This window comes from Panthera onca, chromosome D4, assembly GCF_046562875.1.
Source record: "Panthera onca isolate mPanOnc1 chromosome D4, mPanOnc1 haplotype 2, whole genome shotgun sequence".
In the NCBI taxonomy this organism is placed as follows: domain Eukaryota; kingdom Metazoa; phylum Chordata; class Mammalia; order Carnivora; family Felidae; genus Panthera; species Panthera onca.
In genome coordinates this window covers 45,108,666-45,129,304 of record NC_138351.1, presented here as the reverse complement: position 1 = coordinate 45,129,304, position 20,639 = coordinate 45,108,666, and the positions used below count along the sequence as shown (strand labels likewise).

The window sequence follows — 20,639 nt, the reverse complement described above, 5'->3', positions numbered from 1 at the left end:
GGAGGTGAGTTCACCATCCTCTTGTGTCATCGACATCTTGAACCAGAACCTGGTTCCTTTCTCCCTTTGGCATTTTTATATTAAAACTCCCATTTTAGTGTAAGGATGATCCCACGCCTTTCAAAATTTGTTGTTGAGTTTTGAAAGGCTCCCCTCCAGAATTATAAGAGCTCAACATTCTTAACTAGTAATTACCAAGGATTCCTATAAACTCTTATGTTCAAAGAAATCGCAGTTAATAAAAGGGTAAATAGAATGCCAACTCAGGTTTGTACTTATGCAGGTTTCTAAAAATAAAGAGTTGGCTTTTTATGGTCAGAGGAATATTTCTTTACATTTTTTATATGTTTTTATTTATGAGAGAGAGAGAGAGAGAGAGACAAAGAGCAAGCAGGGGAGGGGCAGAGAGAGGGAGATACAGAATCTGAAGCAGGCTCCAGGCTCTGAGCGGTCATCACAGAGCCGGATGTGGGGCTCCAACTCATGAACCACGAGATTGTGAGCTGAGCCAAAGTCAGAGGCTTAACCAACTGACCCACCCAGTTGCCCCAATTATAGGAATATTTCTAAAAATATATCACAATCTTTTTCTCTTATGCAGAAACTTACATAGAAGATACCCCTGCCCCCTGCACTCTTCCCCCATTGTAGCCAGAGGCACCCACTGCATCAGAGAATGTTACATGTTAGACCAGAAAAACAAAGACAAAGGCAGGGTAAAAGTATAGCCTAATTGGTTACCCTGAAGTCTATTTTGAATAAAAAAGGTGGAATAAATGCATGGTTATTTTCTTTTTTCTAAAACAGCTTCAAAATAATGAATTCATTCCCTTTTATCTCTCAACAGTGACCAATCGAGTTGCTTGAGAGTCGTTAGGAACTTATAATCATATTTGATGTGTTTAAAACAATTCAATTATTACCAGTTTTGATGCTCAAAATGACCCATCCTTGCCCAGTGGGAGTCTATTTTAACTGATTCTTCAGTCTTTTCGACACAACCCTAGTAGTGGTTGATAGCTTCCTTGCTTTCTGTAAATATTTATAGATAAAACAATATGTCTGAGATTTGCTTTAAAATGATGGCACAGGAGGATGGCTGGGTTACTCGGTCAGTTAATCGTTGGCCTCTTGATCTCAGCTCAGGTCTTGATCTCAGGGTGGTGAGTTCAAGCCCCATGTTGGGCTCCACACTGGAGCCTACTTAGAAAAATAAAATAAAAATAAAGTAAAATGATGGCACACGAAAAAGAGGGATAGATGACACACGGTTGGCCATGACTTGCCAACTGTTTAAGCTGGGTGATGGCCACATGTTGGTTCATTACACTATTCTCTTACAATTGCACGTGTCTGAAATTTCCAAAATAAAAAGTAAAGATTTTAAAAGTTCAGCCTATGACTTCCAAAATAGGACCCTGAAATCCTTAGCAAGACAGTAGTCTTAAATGCCTGGTTTTGATGGGAGAAAAAGGAATTTGTAAGTTCCCGAGGCTTCTCTTGACTTATCAAGCGTAAGTGTACAGGCCTGAGGATAGGATTTTAGTCAAAATCAGAGGTAGTGAGCTTTCTAGATATGAGGACCATCCCCCAGTCTCAGGAAGGCATGAAACCTTCTTTCTCTAAGAAAACAGGAGGAGCGTGGAGGGTGAGGAGTAGCAAACGGTGAGGTGAAAGCCCCAAATGTTTTTCCTTGGGGGACCTCTGGACAGTTTTGGTGGTGGTCGCAGGGCTGGCTAAAAAGGGGCTTCCCTCAGTAACCTGTTCGTCTCACCTTCTTCAACTCTGTAGCCCAGATTCTTGCCTCTAATCCCCAAAAAGGCGGGCTCAATTACTTGTGGTCCGGGTAATCTTGCTTTCCAAACAGGGCAGGAAAGAGCACTGGGCAGGGAGTCCAGATGCCAGCATTTCAACCCCGTGACTCAAAATGACACTGTGTCGTGGGTCTCTATTTCATCACCCATTAAATGAAAAGTCAGTCTGTAAGACCCAAGTCCCTTCAGGGTCTCAACCTTCCAAACCTTAGACTTCAGGAACCCTGGGCCTGAACACACAGCCCTGCAGGCCTTTATGCCTTTTCACTACCCGCCTTTTCCACCATTATACACTACATGGCCTCCTAAAGAAATATGTGACTGCTGTCACTTTTTGCAGATAATTGGGAGAGGAGGTGCCCGGCATAGATAACCCCAAAGTTGGCAGCACTTTCAGGCTTTGGGAATCAGGCGCGTCACCGACCTGTACGATTTCTCCTCTCTGTCCTTGCTCGCCTGCAAATCCTGACCCCCGTCCCCACTGCAGAGAAATCTCCTAAGAGACGGCTGCCGGCGTAGCCTCTGCGCGCGGGAGGCGTGGGGCGGAGGGCGCGGGAGCTGAGCGCGCTGCGGCCACGCTCCCCGCGCAGAGACGAGAGGGAGGGGCCGGCGGGGGCCGGGCAGCACCAGAGGCGGCGCGCGGCGCTCGCTGAGGCTCAGTCTCCTCCCGAGCCCAGCCCTGGCCGGCGAGAGCGGAGGCGAGCGCGAGCCGGAGCCGGAGACCGGGCCTCGGACCAGGGAGGCGGAGGGCCAGAGAAGGCAGCGGACCGGAGCGGAGGGTCGCGCTCGGGCCCCCCCGCCGCGTTCGCGTTCTCCTGGCGGTTCCCGGTAAGTGCGGGCGACCGAGTCCCCGCCAGTGTCCAGGTTCGGTGGCCGCAGTGGTCGTTGTCCCCGGATCCGGTTGCGCGCATCCCGCTGCAGCACCGCAGGCTCACAGGTGGCTCCGCGGTGGACGTGGGTGCCCCAGGCCCCGCAAGGAGTTAGCTAACTCTCTCCGCTCCGGGGCGCAGTTTCCGAGCCCCTGCTTTCCCGACGCCGACTGCCCTGGCTTCCGCCTCGGAGGTGGGTGGCGCGGCGGGGCAGGGCCTGCCGTCGGGGTAGACTTGCAGAGGGACGCTCCCCTTCCCCAACCCACCCACTAACGATTCGGGGAGATGCGGGCCAAGCGCCTTCCCAAGCTCTATCCCCGCTCGCTAGCGGGGTGCCTGTCCTTTAGTTTTATTTTCCTGTTAGCCCACCAGGGAAAGTTTGGGACCACAAAAGGCAAAGTTGGGGCGCGGCTGGGGGTGCACTTCCCCGGCGGAGGCAGCTTCCTTGGGGCGAAGCGGCTGGCTTGCAGGTGGAGCCGGGTCGCTGGAGCTGATCCTGCACCCTGAGAGTCGAGTCTGTCCCTGCCCTGTTGGTGGCCCTGGCCAGGCATTGTGACAATCCCCGGAGCGCTGTGAGTCGCTTAATCTTTGGTGCTAAGCGTCGACATCTGCAGCCAGCCGAGAATCTCTGTGATGGGTAGCAGCATCTTAGCCTGGTTTGACTTGTGTTCTTGCTCTGCTCTGCAAACCTGAGCTCCAGCTAATCTCAGTGTTTAACTGGCGTGTGTTTAATTAGCTTATTTTACACCTGAGATGATCTCAGCGAGCCTGTAAAATGAAATCGTTGATATAGAAAGCAGCAACAACAGTGTTGTTAAAGAAAAATTTAAATGGGAACCTTCAGAATATCCTCTGTCATGTCTAGATATTTTACCCATCTCTGTGGGATAATGAAAACTGCTTGGATATCTAACCTACTAGAAGACTCAGTGTTGGGGCTATTTTTGGCAGATTTTGTGGACAGAGGCATTGCTGCAACTTGTATATTGTTTATGAAATACACATTCAGTCTCTAAAAATAACCTACTTATTAGGAGTTGTTTGTTTTACTATGTTGTCTCTTTTACATGACTAAAGGTTGTTTTTAAAAATAAGCTTTAGCTGAAAATAATATAATAAAGACGTTTAGGGAAGACAGTTTGTGTCACCAGAACATTCTTCTGTAAACTTAAATTTTTAAAGGGTCATTTTTCTGCATCAGACCTAGGAGAGGCTTTTCATGAACAATAAGATGCTGAAATCCTTATGTGTACAGGAAAAGAGGGACTATCTCCTCCGACACTCAGTGCTTTCAAATGATAGATTAAATCAGAAAAGTGTGCCTTTAACTGGAATTATATAATTGGACTAAAAGAAAACATAATGAATAATTATTGGTTGTCGAGTACTTAGTTCTAAAAGAAGTGTTATATCACGGAGAGGTTATTTGTTACATGATTAAAGGTGGGATAAACTGATAGATTTCCATCTATAAATTTTTTATATTTAACGCACATCCACATAGGTTAACACTGGATTTACTAAAATGTTTGAGTTTATAAATACATGATCGTAAGTGCTCACTGTGTGCCACATCTTATTCTATGTGCCTCCCCCTCAAAGCAATCCTTGGTGGGAGGTGCCATAATTGTTCTTATTTCTGAGATAGGGAAACTGAGGCACAGAGAAATTAAGTAAATTACCCAAGGTCAAACACAGGATAGGACTTCATCGTACTTGCAGAGCTCTTTTTGTAGAAGAGACCTATGATTTTGTGATTTACTTATCCTTGTTTTAATTTTTATTTAAGCATAAATGTCGAAAATATTTCCTGCGAAGCGTAAGATTCTCTGATTGTGAACGTGCCCCACACGCACCGTTGACTATAAAGTGAAGAAAAGTATGAGAGAGCCATCTGGTTAAGTCTCCACTTTGAAGACCACCACATCCCCAGAAGACCCAGGATGGATCTGCACCAAAGCACTGCCATCACTTTCCTTGAGAAATGGTGTTTGGATAAGTCACTGTCTGGCTACAGGAGACATTATAGTGTCAGGAAAAAACTGAAGTTAATTCGAATCGTAGGCCTTTTCCTGGGCCTAGTAGCCATTAGCACTGTCTCATTTTCAATCAGTGCCTTTTCTGAGACAGAGACAAAGAATACGGAAGAGGCCGTTGGCGCAAGTGGCCCTAAGGTAGCACACGGTTACCATCAAAGAACTCTCTTAGATTTGAATGACAAGATTCTGGATTATACTCCACAGCCACCTCTTTCTCAGGAAGGCAAATCCGAGAATACAACAGATCATGCCCAAGGAGACTACCCAAGAGACATCTTTTCCCTCGAGGAGCGAAGGAAAGGCGCCATCATTCTCCATGTCATTGGAATGATCTACATGTTCATAGCTTTAGCCATCGTCTGTGATGAGTTCTTTGTTCCTTCTTTAACTGTCATCACTGAGAAATTGGGCATCTCTGATGATGTGGCTGGAGCCACCTTTATGGCTGCTGGGGGCTCGGCCCCAGAACTTTTTACATCTCTCATAGGGGTGTTTATTGCTCACAGCAATGTTGGCATAGGCACAATCGTGGGCTCAGCAGTGTTCAATATCCTTTTCGTTATTGGCATGTGTGCTCTGTTTTCTAGAGAAATCTTAAACCTGACATGGTGGCCGCTCTTTCGGGATGTGTCCTTCTACATCGTTGACTTGATCATGCTGATCATATTTTTCCTGGATAATGTGATCATGTGGTGGGAAAGCTTGCTTCTCTTAACAGCTTATTTTGGCTATGTGGTTTTCATGAAATTCAACGTCCAAGTAGAAAGATGGGTGAAGCAAATGATAAATCGCAATAAAGTCGTCAAAGTGACAGCACCAGAGGCCCAAGCAAAGGTTGGTGGTGGTGGTTGTTTATTTAATATTCTGAACCATTGTTTTGGAGATCTACCACTTTTTTAATGTGATGATGTTTTAGGCTATAGATGATAGCAGAGTGCTTTCTGCAGTTCTGTGGTAGCCAGACTGATGGCAGGGGGAAAACGTATTTTCGGGATATTTTTGTAGATACCTTCTAAATTCTCAAGCTACTTGCTTCAGAGTAAAACATTTATAAATATAGGTTATGTAAGTGTCCCAGTGTGGACTCAGCAGTTATTTACCTCTGAAAGTAGGCACAATGATTTTTGTGAGTAATTTAATTTTCATGGGAAAGTATGTGTATGTAGCCTAGAAAATTGCAGGTATTTTTTTTTTTTCAAGTAGGCACATGAAAATGATCAAGAACCATCTCTTTGAAGACATTTAAGGAAGAAAGTCTGTGCAACCAGTGCTGTGCCTTTAGGGCAACAGCAGGGCCCAGAAGGACTGGTTATTAGCGTGGTCATAGCTATTTTTCTTGATCCACACAATAATCTTCAGATCACTTGACCAGAAGCTGGTCAGGATCCATGAAACGGAGTCATTGCCAAGCCCTGCTGCCTCCATAGCTTGATGGCCCATTTTACATGGTATGATAAACATGACCCAAAATAATTTTACAGTGGAGTTTGAGGGAGTTTTAATGATAAGAGTGGCCATCCTTCCATGCGGGTGGTGAGCAAACTGGTATAGGGCTGAGAATAAATTGATCTACAAAAATGTGAACTAGTTTTTTAAAATAATGGGTAAGCAACATCAATACAATTTTTATGTTAAGTATAGTAATGAAGTTTTGATTTATATCCTAACATTGGAATGTTGTCTCTGAATGTGATTTTAAACAGAAAACCAAAATACATATGCAGATTTTTCATACTAGCATCTGGGGAAATTCTCGTGTATGCAAAAAACAGATGTTGACTGGAGGGTGAGATATTTTGTCCAAAATGAAAAAAATATTCATTTGATATAATTCCTTTATGTTCAGGTTGGATGACCATCCATCATGTTCTGTAGCAGCCAGACATTTAAGCAAAGTGCAGTAAAAAACAAAAACAAACAAAAAAAACCCACTATTCATGTTCCTGTGTATTACATGTAAAAGAAAAATGTTTTCTACTGTATTTTTCTGACATTTCACTCAGTGTATGGTTGTTAGCAACTGTAGTAAAAGAAAAAAAAAACATTTAGCAGTAGACATGGCAAGTAAGCATTCAGATGTGAGAACTGAGTACATATCCTTGAGGGCATCATTGGACCCCTCTCCCTGCTCTAATTTTGTAGCCAAAGGATGATCTCTCAAGCTGGACTGCTCATTTGAGCAGTTTGCATTATTAATCTATGTGTTTATTCCAGTTAGAGTACTGAACAATTGCCAAGGGAAAGGCATATTTGTTAGAGGCAAGGAAATGATTTGGTGTCTTATAAATATCCTGGGCACATCAAGGGTAAAAAGTCTTTTCGAAGGCTCGGTAGATTTGTGTTTTGTTACACAACAGTGGAACTTCATTAACTTAATCACAGATTCTGCTGAAGGTTATATTGACAACATTTATGAAAAAGGAACTTGCACTTGCAGAGCAATCCAGTAGTGTATTTAAGATCGCAGGGGGATTTTGTATTCTGATTGGAGGAGGAGCTGGTTCTCTGCATTTGGGAATAACTTTTTAAATACAGCTTACAGGCAGTATTTAATCTATTGTAAACCACTCATTAAAGTAGCTCTGGCAGTATCTTTACCTACTATAGTAGGTGACTGTCTTGTCATCTTTATGATATTTAAAATTCAGCAACTTAGGCTGACATTCCTTAACAGTTGTTATTCAAATCCGTAATTTTGTGCTATTCTTAATCTTGTGCATTTTTTAAAAGAAAGCAGATTATGTTCATGTCTATTTCTCCTGTTTCTGATTTCCCCCCAAAATGTGTTCATTGTATTATTTCCCCTTTTTGCACTATATAGCTTTAATTTATTCCTTTTAATCACTATTTCTTCTTTTGGCATTCAGTAACTAAATTGAACTATAAATTATCATGGGAGTAGGATTTTTCTTTAAACATAGCTATGTCTTGTTTGGTGTTCCTCAAAAATGCTAGAACACATGTTTAGGTGGAACAGTGTGTATTGATGTGTGATTTCCTTCTGGAAATTTCACTTTGCCAATTTCACTTTGGAAGTATTGTTGGATTTTTTTTTTCAGCAGTTGGTCTGTGTCCTGTGCCTGATTTCAGAATCTTATGGAGGCTTTGCTGCCCAAGCATTGAACATAACGTGTCCCAAAGAAGGATGAGTCCTTGAGTGTGGTTATCTAGTTTTCTTTTTGCAGAGTTGTTTTCTGACTGCATATCCCAACTATCCTACAGAAGTCAGTGCTTCTGATAACATCAGAACACTCAGAAAAAAGACGCTAAACCAAATGCAATTCCAATGAGGTCTTCATAGAAAGGAATGTGATGCAAAAGAATTTAGGAAGCAAAATAGTGAGCATGTGTTCATGGTCTTATTTGTACAATTATCGAGCAGGGGAGTTTGAGGAACTAGAGGAAACATATTGTAGATATTCTTGTACAAATCATCAGTGCTTCTTGCTAAAAAATCAACTCTGCTGGGCTCTTTGTGTTAAACTGTTTTGGAAACTACTTGTTTCATAGACAAGTTGAAGTTTTGATTTATATCCTACCATTGGAATGTTGTTCAAATCCTAATTTGGTTCCATTATTGATAATGTGTGCCATGGAGGCAACTGTGAAGCGTGGAAAAATGTGAACTGGCATGTTTTTTCATAGTGACAGTAATAGTTTCTCATCTCATTTAATTTTTACACCCTGTGTGTGGTTTTTTTAATTTGTTATTACTATTATTTCTTTTAGGGATAATGTTATCCTTTTTTAAAAAGTTGTGTAGTATTATGACAGGGTAAATAGACCTGGGGCATTGACTCAGAGGAAAAAAAAAAGGTTTTGACCCCAGTGTATAATCAGGCCTGTGATCTTAGAGAAGTTCCATTAACTCTCTTAGCCTCAGTTTCCTAAATTGGACATGAAAATAACAGTGCCTGCTTCATGAAATTGGGAAAATTATTAAATGAAGAAACGAATGCTAAGCAGCTAACAGAGTCCTTGGCAGATGTGGGTTGTTCATTAAATGTTAGTTCCTTTCCTTTTGCTTTCTGTTCTTAAAAGTGAATCAAAATAAGGTACTTTTTAATGTTTATTTATTTATTTGGGGAGGGGGGGCAGAGAGAGAGAGGGAGAAAGAGAATCCCAAGCAGAATCCCAGTGCAGAGCCCTATGTGGGACTTGAACCCAGGAACCATGAGATCATGACCTGAGCCGAAATCAAGAGTCAGATGCTTAACCTACTGAGCCCCATAAATTATTTTAAATTTAAGAATTTGACATTTTTTGAAGACTGGCATTCACACAGGTCATTGTCTCCCTTAGGGGCGTATAATATTTGTCATAGTGTGATATTTGTAAGCCGTAGCTTACATATGGTGAACAATGCAGGTCAGGTATTATCATAAACTCCAAGAAAATCTCCAAATTTGTTTATTGTCCTGAAATTTTGTTGTGGGATTTTGCTTGAAATAAGTAGGCCGTTATGGGGTTATCTATGCTTAGCAGAGATTTTTGTTTTAAAGGTACTCTTATTTATAAATGATTAGGACTCTCTTCTAAAAAACACTCCATAGCTGGTCAGGAATGACTTTGATTCCTGCAAGATATAAAGCAGTGGAGTCTCAGGGCATCCAGAGCATTTTGCTGTGCTCCTGGCCTGGCTGCTGAGGTCCCTTGATCTGTTCTGGTGCTAGGCTGTCATTGGCCTAGAAAGCAGCTGTCCATGGTACTTAGCTTCTTCTTAGACTTGGCATTATAATCTGACAGCAACTCAGCCCAGTTCTAATGAAGGGAATGGTCTAAATAAAGATGCTTAAAGCTGGATAGTTGAAGAGTAGGCTATTTAGTAATTTAGGTGCTTTGATCCTGAAAAGTGGTTTGTAAATAGAGTTTTTACAGTTCCAATTGTTATTAATGTTCATGAGAAAAAGGGAATTGAAACCATATTATAAATCTTCCTCACAAGGTGAAGTATTTCTTTTAAGGTGCTAAACCATGAATAGTTTTATCAATACAAATGTGTAGGTCCAAGCTTACTTACAGCACAGAAGATGTTATATATTCAACCTTTGTTTCCCCTCCACACCTCGTAAATAAGTTAGTAAAATTAATGTGCAAACTTTAAGGAAGGAAAGGTAAGATCATCCTTATAATAAATAATACGGTAGACTTGGAGACTCTCTGTTCTTCTCACAAGAAAGAAAATTTAGGCATTAAAATTCTTAACTGGCTTAGATGTCTGTGGATGTAGTATGTTTATCTGGGGATACAGCATGGTGCTCTTTTCCTTGTTTTGTTTCCTTCTACTTATATAAAAAGCAAACCCTTCAGTGACTGCATGTGATTCAGAGAGTGAACAGGCATTTCAACACACCCAGAAAGCTCAGCAGATTTTAGTGCATAGAATTCAGATTGCCTTTGGCTTTTCATCCTTGCTGCTGTGATTTCTTCAGCAAGAGAAGACCTAAAGTTTGTGTTGAGAGCAAGGATTTACCACCACTTCCTTTCCTTCCTCCCTTCCTCCTTTGTCCCTTTCTCCTCCCACCTCCCACCACCTCTCCTCCCCTTTTCTTTCCTTTTCTGCCTGTCTCTCTCTTTTTGGTAAAACCAGATAATTTGTATTTGAACATTAACAAGGAATGGGATTGTTATGTTAAGCTGTTCTTTTGTTGTTGAGGAGGCCTGTACATCTTTAGTGGGGATTTGACTGTTTTTGTTTTTCCATTCTTTCATTTCCAACCTTCTTTTGTTTTAAATAAGTCTCTAGTAAACTGAATATAGCTATATTTTATTTAATTAGTTTGACAATCATTATCTTGTAACTGGAAAATTTAGTTTATTTACATAGATTGTGATTACTGTACCATTTGGATTCTTCTCTATTATGTTAGTTTATACTTTGTATTTATTCTGATCTGTTTCTTTTTATAATTTTTTCTCACCTTTTTTGGAGAAGGGGCATTGAATTTTTTTCCTAAATTTTTTCCCTTTAATTGTTTGGAATTTATATACTCCATTTCTATTTTTTTAGTGTTGCCTATGAATTTTAATGTGTATATGATTCACAGTCCATGATTTAATAAGATCTATCTTTATGTTTTATAACAGCTTTATTGAGGTATAACCACTTTTTAACCCCTACAAATTAGACATTGTCATTATACCATCAATGTTTTTAGGTTTATCCATGTTTTTACCAGCTTTTTCCCTCCTTATTCTTTTTTTTTAATCTTTATTTATTTTTGAGAGAGAGAGAGAGAGACAGAGTGCAAGTGGGAGAGGAACAGAGGGGGGGGGGGGCACAGAAAACAAAGCAGTCTCCAGGTTCCGAGCTGTCATCACAGAACCGGATGCAGGGCTCAAACCCACAAACTGCGAGATCATGACCTGAGCTGAAGGTGGACGCTCAACTGACTGAGCCACCCAGGTGCCCCTTCCCTCCTCATTCTTCTTCTCAGTTCAGACCTTTTTGCTATGAGTTTTTTCCTCTACTGACTTACATTCTTTATAAGTTCCTTTAGCAAGAATCCACTTAAATAGTAAATGCTCTTTTTTTAAATTTGCTTACAGATTTATTTCACTTTTAATCCTGAAAGATAGTGTGGGTGGGAGATTATTTTCTCATCTTACTTTGAAAATAATATTCTACTGTCTCTGACTTCCATTTTTTAAAAAAATGTTTACTTCTTTATTTTGAGAGAGAGAGAGACAGAGAGAAAGAGTAGGGACCAGGGGAAGAGAGAGAATTCCAAGCAGGCTCTGAGTTGTCAGCACAGAGCCTGACTCGGGCTCAATCTCATGAATGGTGAGACTATGACTGGAGCTCATACCAAGAGTCAAACACTTAACCAACCAAGCCACCTAGGTGCCAATCTGACTGCCATTTTTGCTGTTGAAAAAGAAACAAAAAGCTGTCAGTGTAAATGTTGTTTCTTTCTAAGAAATCTGTCTTTTCTTTTTGACCATGTTTAAGGTTTTCTCTTTGTTTTGGATGTTCAGCCTTTTCCTTATTCTATGTCAGGTCTTGTTTTCTCACTTATTTATCCCCTATTTGTTATTCACTAGACTTCCTGAATTTGGGAACTAGTGCATTCCACCAATTTTGACTTTACCTCCTTCATTCTTCCTACAATCTTCTAGAATTCTGATTAAATAGATATACCATCTCAACCTGTTTTCTATGTCTTATAACTACTCCTCTTTTCTATCTCTGTTCCTCATTCAGCTCATTTCTTTACATCAGCCTCCTAGTTTCTAGTTTTCTCTTCAGTTTTGTCTAATCTGCTGTAAAGCTCATCCATTAAGGTTTTTTTTTTTTTTTTGAGAGAGAGAGAGAGGCAGAGTGCATGCATGTGCATGCACACATGTAAGCTGATGAGGGGCAGAGAGAGTGGGAGAGAGAATCCTAAGCAGGTCCCATGACTAGCACAGAGCCTGATGCAGGGCTCAATCTAATGACTGTGAGATCATGACCTGAGCAGAAATCAAGAGTCAGACATTTAACCAAATAAGCCACCCAAGTACCCCTCGTCCATTGAGTTTCTAATATCAATTATTATATTTTTTACTTCTAGAAGTTTTCTGTGGCTCTTTCATATCTGTCAGGTTGACTTTCATTATTTCTAGTACTTAATCATTTAATGACTTCTTTTATTCTTTAGAAATGTTAAATACATTTATATTTCATAATTGATATTCCTAGTGACCATATCCTTGTAGGTTTGATTTTGCTGTGTTATTGATTCTTGACCATGTGGAGTTGCTTTCTTACATATTTAGTGATTTTTAAAAAAAATCTTTGAGGGGTGCCTGGGTGGCTCAGGTGGTTGAGCATCTAACTTTGGTGCAGGTGATTATCTCCCGGTTTGTGAGTTTGAGCCCCATATCGGGCTCACTGCTGTCAGTGTAGAGCCTGCTTGGGATTCTCTCTCTCCCTCTCTCTCTGCCCCTCCCCCACTTGTACTCTGTCTCTCAAAAATAAATATACATGTTAAAAAAAAAACAACAACTGTGAACTCCTATTCCTTGGGGCTTTCCCCTTGGGAAGTCATTGAGACCTAGGTTTTAAGTCTGTTCCTCTAGAGAGGAACAAGTGCCTGATAGCACGACCAACTTGGAACCATTCTAACCTAAGTGTTTGACTTTTTCCTACCCAGGTAGTGTGAATTCAGACTCCAAACCCATGTGAGTGAGCCAGTGGTAGAAATTCTTAAGGGAGACTCTTCTGTCTTTCTCTTTTTTCAATATCACTCAAAACCAAGACCAAAATAGGCACATCCTACTCTTTCCCCTTGCTAGGCAGGGTTTTTTTTTTTCTTCCTTTCCTTTTATTCAGCCACTAGGAATGTAACCCCTTCAGCATTCCTAGTTTATTGGGAGGTGAGGTCTCTGAATTACTTCCTCTTTACTAGGCCTTTGTTTGTAGCTTCTAAAAATCTCGTCTTTAGCCACTGGGGAATGGCAGGTACTTTAAGAGCAAAGCAATACAGACTCCTCTGGATTTGTGCTTACTTGATGTTCTTGGTTCTAAGAAATCCCTGATTCCTCACTAGCAAAAGTAGGTAATTTAAAAATATATTAAAATATATAATATGCAATCTTTTGGGGTATGATATACTGAGAACGGTTTCTCTGAATATTAAGTCCAGTGTATTGTCAGAAAAATATGTTTCAGACTGTGGGTTTGTCAAAAGATAATGCATGTAACAAGAGATATGGATACAGAATTTTAATTGAGTACTCTCAGAGTGTTTCATGCAGCCTAACCATTATAATAGTATGTTTTCATATCTAAATTATTGCAAATATATCACTACTATAATTTTCGTCAACAAAAATCCTACCATTGGCAAATTTTGAGTCAAATCTAGGAGGCAATTTTAACAGAAAGTTGTATGGGGCCACAGTAAATTTGCCTTTTAAATAATATATTTTTTATGTTCTTTTTAAAATTTAATTTAATTTTTTTAAATTTACATCCAAGTTAGTTAACATATAGTGCAACAATGATTTCAGGAGTAGATTCCTTAATGCCTCTTACCCATTTAGCCCATCCACCCTCCCACAACCCCTCCAGAAACCCTCTGTTTGTTCTCCATATTTAAGAGTCTTTTATGTTTTGTCTGTCCCCCTCCCTGTTTTTAATAATATTTTTTACCAAATACAGAAAGCAATATATTTATTGTACAGGATTATAAAAACACATCAAAATATAAGAAATTTAAAATAGCCTATAAACTCTCCATTGCACCATCCAAAAATAACTCTGCACATTTGTGTGTGTTCTTCCAGACTTTTCTCACATGCACACATATACACACATGCATATTCACATATATTTAAGTACTAAAATAAATTGGAATGATATTCGATATACATAACTTTAAGCTTACATTGAGTATATAACGGGTTTTTTTTAACTTCACTTTTTATGTGCATTTCCTCATGTCGTTAAATGTAATTGATTGTTTAGTATTACTGTAAAATGGAAAGTTGTTTTCGTATCTAAATTATTGCAAATATATCACTACTATAAAAAATGCTACAACAAATAGTATTACAAATTTCTGATTTCATAGAAGCAGAAATTCTGGATCAAAGTTTATGAGCTTTTTGTTTTTTTAATGTTTATTTATTTTTTGAGAGAGACAGAGCATGAACAAGGGAGGGCAGAAGGAGCGGGTGACACAGAATTTGAAGCAGGTTCTAGGCTCTAAGCTGTCAGCACAGAGCCCAATGCAGGATTCAAACCCACGACCGTGAGGTTATGACCTGAGCTGAAGTCAGACCCCAAAGTTTACGAGCTTTTTAAAGTTTTGTCTACATTGCAACATACTTGGTAATGTTTTGGTATTATAATTTTTAGTGTTTTCACAGTGAAACAATATTGTGTTGTTTTTAATTTGTGTTTTTTTGATTAATTGGGAGGTTGAGTCTTGAAAAGACTGATAATTTTTTTTTAATTTTTAAAAATACCTTTAGAATTTTTTTTAAAGAATAATTTTTTAATGTTTATTTATTTTTGAGAGAGGAATAGAGAGCATGAGTGGGAGAGGAGCAGAGAGAGAGGGAGACATAGGAACAGAAGCAGGATCCAGGCTCTGAACCTGACGCAGGGCTTGAAGTCACAAACTGCGAGATCATGACCTGAGCTGAAGTCAGACGCTCAACTGACTGAGCCACCCAGGTGCCCCTAGAATTTTTTTTTAAATACTTATTTTGAGAGAGAGCGCGCACACATGCACATGTGAGCAGGAGAGAAGTAGAGAGAGAGGGAGAGAGAATCCGAGGCCGACTCCATGCTGTTAGCACAGATCCAGCCCAGTGCAGGGACTCTATCTCACAAACCATGAGATCACGACCTGAGCCCAAATCAAGAGTCAGACGCTTAACGGATGGAGCCACCCAGGAGCCCCAAGAATTAATTTTTTTTAGTAAGTTGCCAGTTTGCTGGTGTCCTTCATGTCATTTTTAGTTTTCTGTGATGTCTCAAAGGTCTTACAAGTATATGTTGAGAATCACTAACATTAGATTTCCTCCCTCTCTACAATTCCACACCTAACTAAAGCCAGGAGGTTTTTGTGTTTTTTGTTTAAAAAAAAAATGAATTATTTTGAAGAAGGTGGTCTTGGGGCTCAGGAGTTGGGAGATGAGGTTCCCAGGATTGGAATGTGCCCCTGACCATGTGACCTTGGGGGATCCTGTACCGCCTAAGACCTCCATTTTTTCATCTGGAAAATGGGAGACTTGACCTAGATGACCTAAAAGATTGCTTCCAGCTTGTCATTTCTGTCCTTGAAAGCTCTAGTATATACTATGTGGAGTACTCTAACTGTGTCAAAGTAATAACCTAGTACATTTACCTAAAACAGAAGACCAGATTCTAACCGTACCCGTATCACCAAAGTGATACTAAATGGGCTTAGCTGCAGCATTTTCACACAAATGATTTACTGGCTCAGCCAAGCAGTAATTTTTGCTTGAGCATGTTGTGAGAGGTAGCTCTTCCAGACAGGAGAATAACTTGCATGGGAGAAAGTTGTTTGAAGTTTACTGCAGGATTCTCGACCTGCTCAGCATTTGTGGCTTCTGGCAGGGAAAACCCACCTTGGCAGCTACATGTGCATCCCTAGAATGCTGGTCTCTACACAGTCGAGAGAAGAGAGAGGTCTGAAAAGTGGGCATGTGCTTAATACCAGGTCCTTACTACATCAACACTCTGAAATTGAGATCATCTCTACCTGCACGTCAAGAACCAGAGGGTCAGAAAACATAAGTGATTGCCTGAGGTCCCGATTTAGTGGTATTAAACTGCATTTGAACTTGGGTCTGACTCCTAAATGCCTGGTCGTCCTCCTAGTGCTTTTCACTGGACAGTTGGGATTAAAGACAAAGCAAACCTCCAAATCAGATTCACATTTCGTATTAGACTCTCTTGAGTCAGTGACTTCCAAATATTTTTACCATGACTCCCACCAAGAAATATATTTTACATTCTGACCCACTATGTTAGGCAATGCATGCATGCACACATACATGTGTGCATGTTTATTTTTTATTAACATTTTTTTAATGTTTATTTATTTTTGAGACAGAGAGAGGCAGAGCACAAGTGGGGAGGACAGAGAGAGACGGAGATGCAGAATCCAAAGCAGGCTGCAGACTGAGCTGTCAGCACAGAGCCCGACACGGGGCTCAAACTCTGAACCACGAGATCGTGACCTGAACTGAAGTCAGGTGCTTAACCGACTGAGCCACACAGGCACCCCTGTGCGTGTTTATATAGACTTATAAAAATCTAAGTGTGATGCACTTCCTATTCTTGAGTTTTCTATGCTGTCAAAAATAGCAACCCTCTAAAATAATTTCATAACCCACCAATGGGTTGTGACCTGAGATTAAAAAATAGAATCATGTTAAGAAATTTCTTTTTTCTCCTTTTCCTCTTAGCAGGGCTGCCCTGCAAAGCTGTGCTATTTTACTGCACGAGGGCATCTTTCTGATCAAGGGGATGAATAGGGACAGAAATTCAGATGTCACTCTCCTGGACAAGCTGTGTGCTTTGGTGTGGGACTGTGGCTGCCCAGAGGAAGAGGTGCCTTTTGTCCATTCAACCAGGGTGCCCTTTTGGCTGGTGGTGATCCTCTAATTCTTCTTTTTATAATTGACTATTTAGAGTTTCAGAGTAATGGATCCACAGGGACCATTATGTGCATGTAAATCCATGCTGATTTTCTTTCTTTTTCTTGTTTCTTCTTTCTCCTTCCTTCCTTCCTTCCTTCCTTCCTTCCTTCCTCCCTCCCTCCCTCCTCTCTCTCTTTTTCTTTCTCTTTCTCTTTCTTTCTTTCTTTCTTTCTTCTCCTTCCTTCCTTCCTTCCTCCCTCTCTCCCTCCCTCCTCTCTCTCTCTCTCTCTTTTTCTCTTTCTTTCTTTCTTTCTTTCTTTCTCTCTTTCTCAGAGAGACAGAACATACACACAAGTGGGGGAGGAGCAGAGAGAGAGGAAGAGAAAATCCCAAGCAGGCTCTGTGCTGTCAGTGCAGAGTCCACCACAGGGTTTGGTCTCACAAAGTGTGAGATCATGACCTGAGCTGAAACCAAGAGTTAGATGCTTAACGGAATGAGCCACCCGGGCGCCCCAATGCATGCTGATTTTCATGATTGGGACTGTTTCAGCCATTTAGAGCTGGATCCATATGTAGTCTCAGCTTCCTCCCAAGCACACACACTGTCCGTGTCCAGTTGGGTAACTGACCCTCTGAGCAATGCAGATTTCTGCGGAGTCCTAAGATGTGAGCACATACCAAGCTATGTCTTGCTCTCGGTCTCTGACATAGACTGATTGCAGGGTAAGGAAGGTGCAGATCAAAGCATGATACAAGGCTCCCTGAGCCTCAACTCATCCTTGTTTCTCAAATGAGCTTGTCATCGAGTGGAAAAGAAATGCGGATGAAACAGGGAGATGAAATCAGGGGAAAACAGAACCTTGGCGAGAAGACCAAAGCTGCATTTCAATTAGGTTGGTTTCCTTTTTTTCAAAGGCTGGATTTGTAAACCAAATGATGCAGACATGGTTCTCGTGCTGGTAAAAACTGGTGGGGTTGGAAAGGGTGTGGGCATCAGACCATAGTAATACCATGCTTCCAGCTTTAAACGATGCACCCAGAATCTGCATTGGCAGGTACCAAGCCTGGAGAGATGATGTCCTTTTCATCCCACACAGTGGTGGTCTAACCCTGGTCCCGGCACTTTGCCCCAAGCATCACCTTTTTGACAGTAAAGAGACTAGCTTATCTCCCAGGTCCCCACCATCTCTTATAACTGCTTCTCTGTTAATGGGAAAGAAACAAGTATGTGCCTGTAATTAAGGACTGGCCAATAGAAGAGGTGGTCAGATAATGAAGCCCTGAACTTGCCTCCTTCGAAGTGCTTTTCCTTTTTTTTTTTTTTTTTTAAGTTTTTCCAATTAAGGAACCCAATTAAAGGGGATTAGTTCCTTTGGAGGTGTTATGAGGGCTTCTTTACCCTTCCGTAGGACCTTCCTGGAAAGGGCCAAGTTGCTGGTGCACTGTAACTTTCTCTTTTACTGTTTGATGGACATTGAGCTGGGCAGACAGGTTGCTGGTAGAAATACAGGTTTCACCTTTAGCAGCCCTATTCCTCCCACTTAAACCTGTCATCTGTTGCCCTCACCTCTCAAGTAGGCTCAAGTTAGTTTTATTTTTGCATGTCACCTGATAACAGTTAAATACATGTTGAACGACTTCTGTTATTTTAGACCTGTGGTAGGCCCTGAGTATTGGTGTTTTCCAGCAACTTGTGATTTTGTTTTCTGAGAGGATGTACGATAGTTAAGGTTTAACACAATAGAATTATTATTTAAGCCCGGGATGGAGTGTGTCCCTCCTAGCAGTATGATCTTGGGCAAGTTACTTAACCTCTCTGGAGTTAACATTTCTTATCTGTAAATTCAGGAAAATAATAGAATTTTCATCCTAGAGAGGCTGTGAATTTTGATGAGATTGCACAGGTAAAGTGCTTAGCAGAATACGGTCCCAGCTGCCTGCCCAAAGATGCAGTCTGCTCCTGGTCTCCTTTCCTCTTGAGTCCCTTCTCTGCTCTATTAGCTTGCTGTCTCTAAGTCCTGTGTCTCTAACCTCCTGGTATTTTCCTTCTGTCAGTTCAGGACCTGCCTTGCTTCCTAGGCTCTCTTTGCCAAACCTCCCATGCCGTCATATGAAGGTACAGTTGCCCCAACTAATCCCTAACTAATAGTCAAATCCTCAGTGTTCGGACTTGAACCTGCTTTCCCTCTGTTCTTGCAGAGGATTAAGAGAGAAGCAGTTTCCCTGTCTATGAGACAGAACCTCACTCAGCTGTAAAATTCTCCTGAGCCCTCCCATCACTGCCCTATAAATGCATTTACTCTCTTCTTATGTGCATCATCAATATTTAATCTTAGCTTGTCATGTCTCCATCCCGTCATGGCTCTACCTTACGTTGCTTTGTCGGCATCTGTGTTTTCTGTCTTCGATTCAGTCACTGCCCTGGGCTCAGGGACTAACCAATCTCATTTGCAGTATTCATTGTCTGGCTCATAGGTAAAAGTGCAAAGGGCACTTGATGCCCTTTGAGATGTTGATAGTGGTGGTGGTGAGTGTTCATGAGAAAAAGACCAGGTCTGAAAAAAATCCTAACATGTAATGGCTTATGTTTGAAAGTCCAGTGGCAGACAACAAATTTCAAACTTAAAAATATAAGCGTCATTAGAAATTCTCCAGTCCTTTCAGGTTGCAAGTGTGGGTATCAAGGCAGGGCAGGTAAGGGCCCCCAGTTCTAAAACTCAGATCACTCCAGCTATGACTTTATTAAGCTTTTTTGAGATACAGTTTATTTACCGTAGAATTTGCCCTAAGTGTCCAATTTGGTGGTTTTCAGTATATTCACGGAATTGTAAAACCATCACCGGTATCTAATTTTAGAATAGCTTCATCACCCCCAAAAAGAAACCCTACACCTATTAGCAGTGACTCCCTTTTTATCTCTCCCCGCAGCCCCTGGGAGCCACCAGTCTATTTTCTGTTGCCATAGATTTGTCTGTTCTGGACATTTCATATAAGTGGAATCATGCGATATGTGGCCTTTTGTGTCTGATTTCTTTCACTCAGCATAATGTTTTTGGGGTTCACCCATGCTGTAGCCTTTTTATGGCCAAATATTCCCCCTGTATAGCTGTACTACATTTTGCTTATCCGTCAACTTATGGACATTGATAGTATTTCCATTTTGGGTACCATTATGAATAATGTTGCTATGAGCATTTGCTTACACATTTTGTGTGGATATATGTTTCCAGTTCTCTTTGCTATATACGTAGGAGTGGGATTGCTGGGTCATATGTTCACTCTATGTTTAACATTTTCAGGAACTGCTAAACTGTTTGCCAAAGCGGCCACACCGTTTTGCATTCCTACCAGCAATGTATGTTCCGACGTGTCATTGCTAACATTTATTATACGTCTTTTTGATTATACCCATCCTAGTGGATGTGAAATTGTATCTTCTTTTGATTTTGATTTGCATTTCCTTGAAAGATGGTGCTGCTGAACATCTTTTCATGTGCTTATCGGCCGTTGGTACATTTTTTTTTCTGGAGAAATGTCTTTTCAAATATTTTGCCCATCTTAAAACTGGGTTGTTTGCCTTATTGTTGAGTTTAAGAGTTCTTTATACATTCTGGATACAAGTCCCTTACTATGTATATGATTTGCAAATATATACTCCTATTGTGTTGGTTATTAAGGAATATGCTCCATATATGGGGCAGCTCCTGGACTGGGGTCCCGTGGGTTTCCAAGCTGTTCTAGGCATGCTTATATCTAGAGTGATTTGAGACCCTGGGGTCTGACCCTAAAGCTGCCTCTTCCCTGGATTTGGTCTT

At 40.9% G+C, this 20,639-nt stretch overlaps 1 protein-coding gene across 4 annotated transcripts in view; it reads left to right on the top strand.

Annotated features, from left to right (window-relative positions):
- Window positions 1-2,446: 2,446 nt before the first annotated feature.
- The window catches only part of SLC24A2 (solute carrier family 24 member 2), a 247,311-nt gene continuing 229,118 nt past the window's right edge, over window positions 2,447-20,639 (top strand). The window contains exons 1-2 of one of the 4 annotated variants that reach the window (XM_060609677.3): window positions 2,447-2,642; window positions 4,473-5,556. In XM_060609677.3, the coding sequence (XP_060465660.1) occupies window positions 4,627-5,556 (930 nt within the window). In that variant the 5' untranslated portion in view covers window positions 2,447-2,642; window positions 4,473-4,626. Of the gene's footprint in view, window positions 2,643-2,686; window positions 2,877-3,138; window positions 3,256-4,472; window positions 5,557-20,639 lie in introns of those variants that run through there. The other 3 variants (XM_060609680.3, XM_060609678.3, XM_060609679.3) reach the window with 3 other exon arrangements.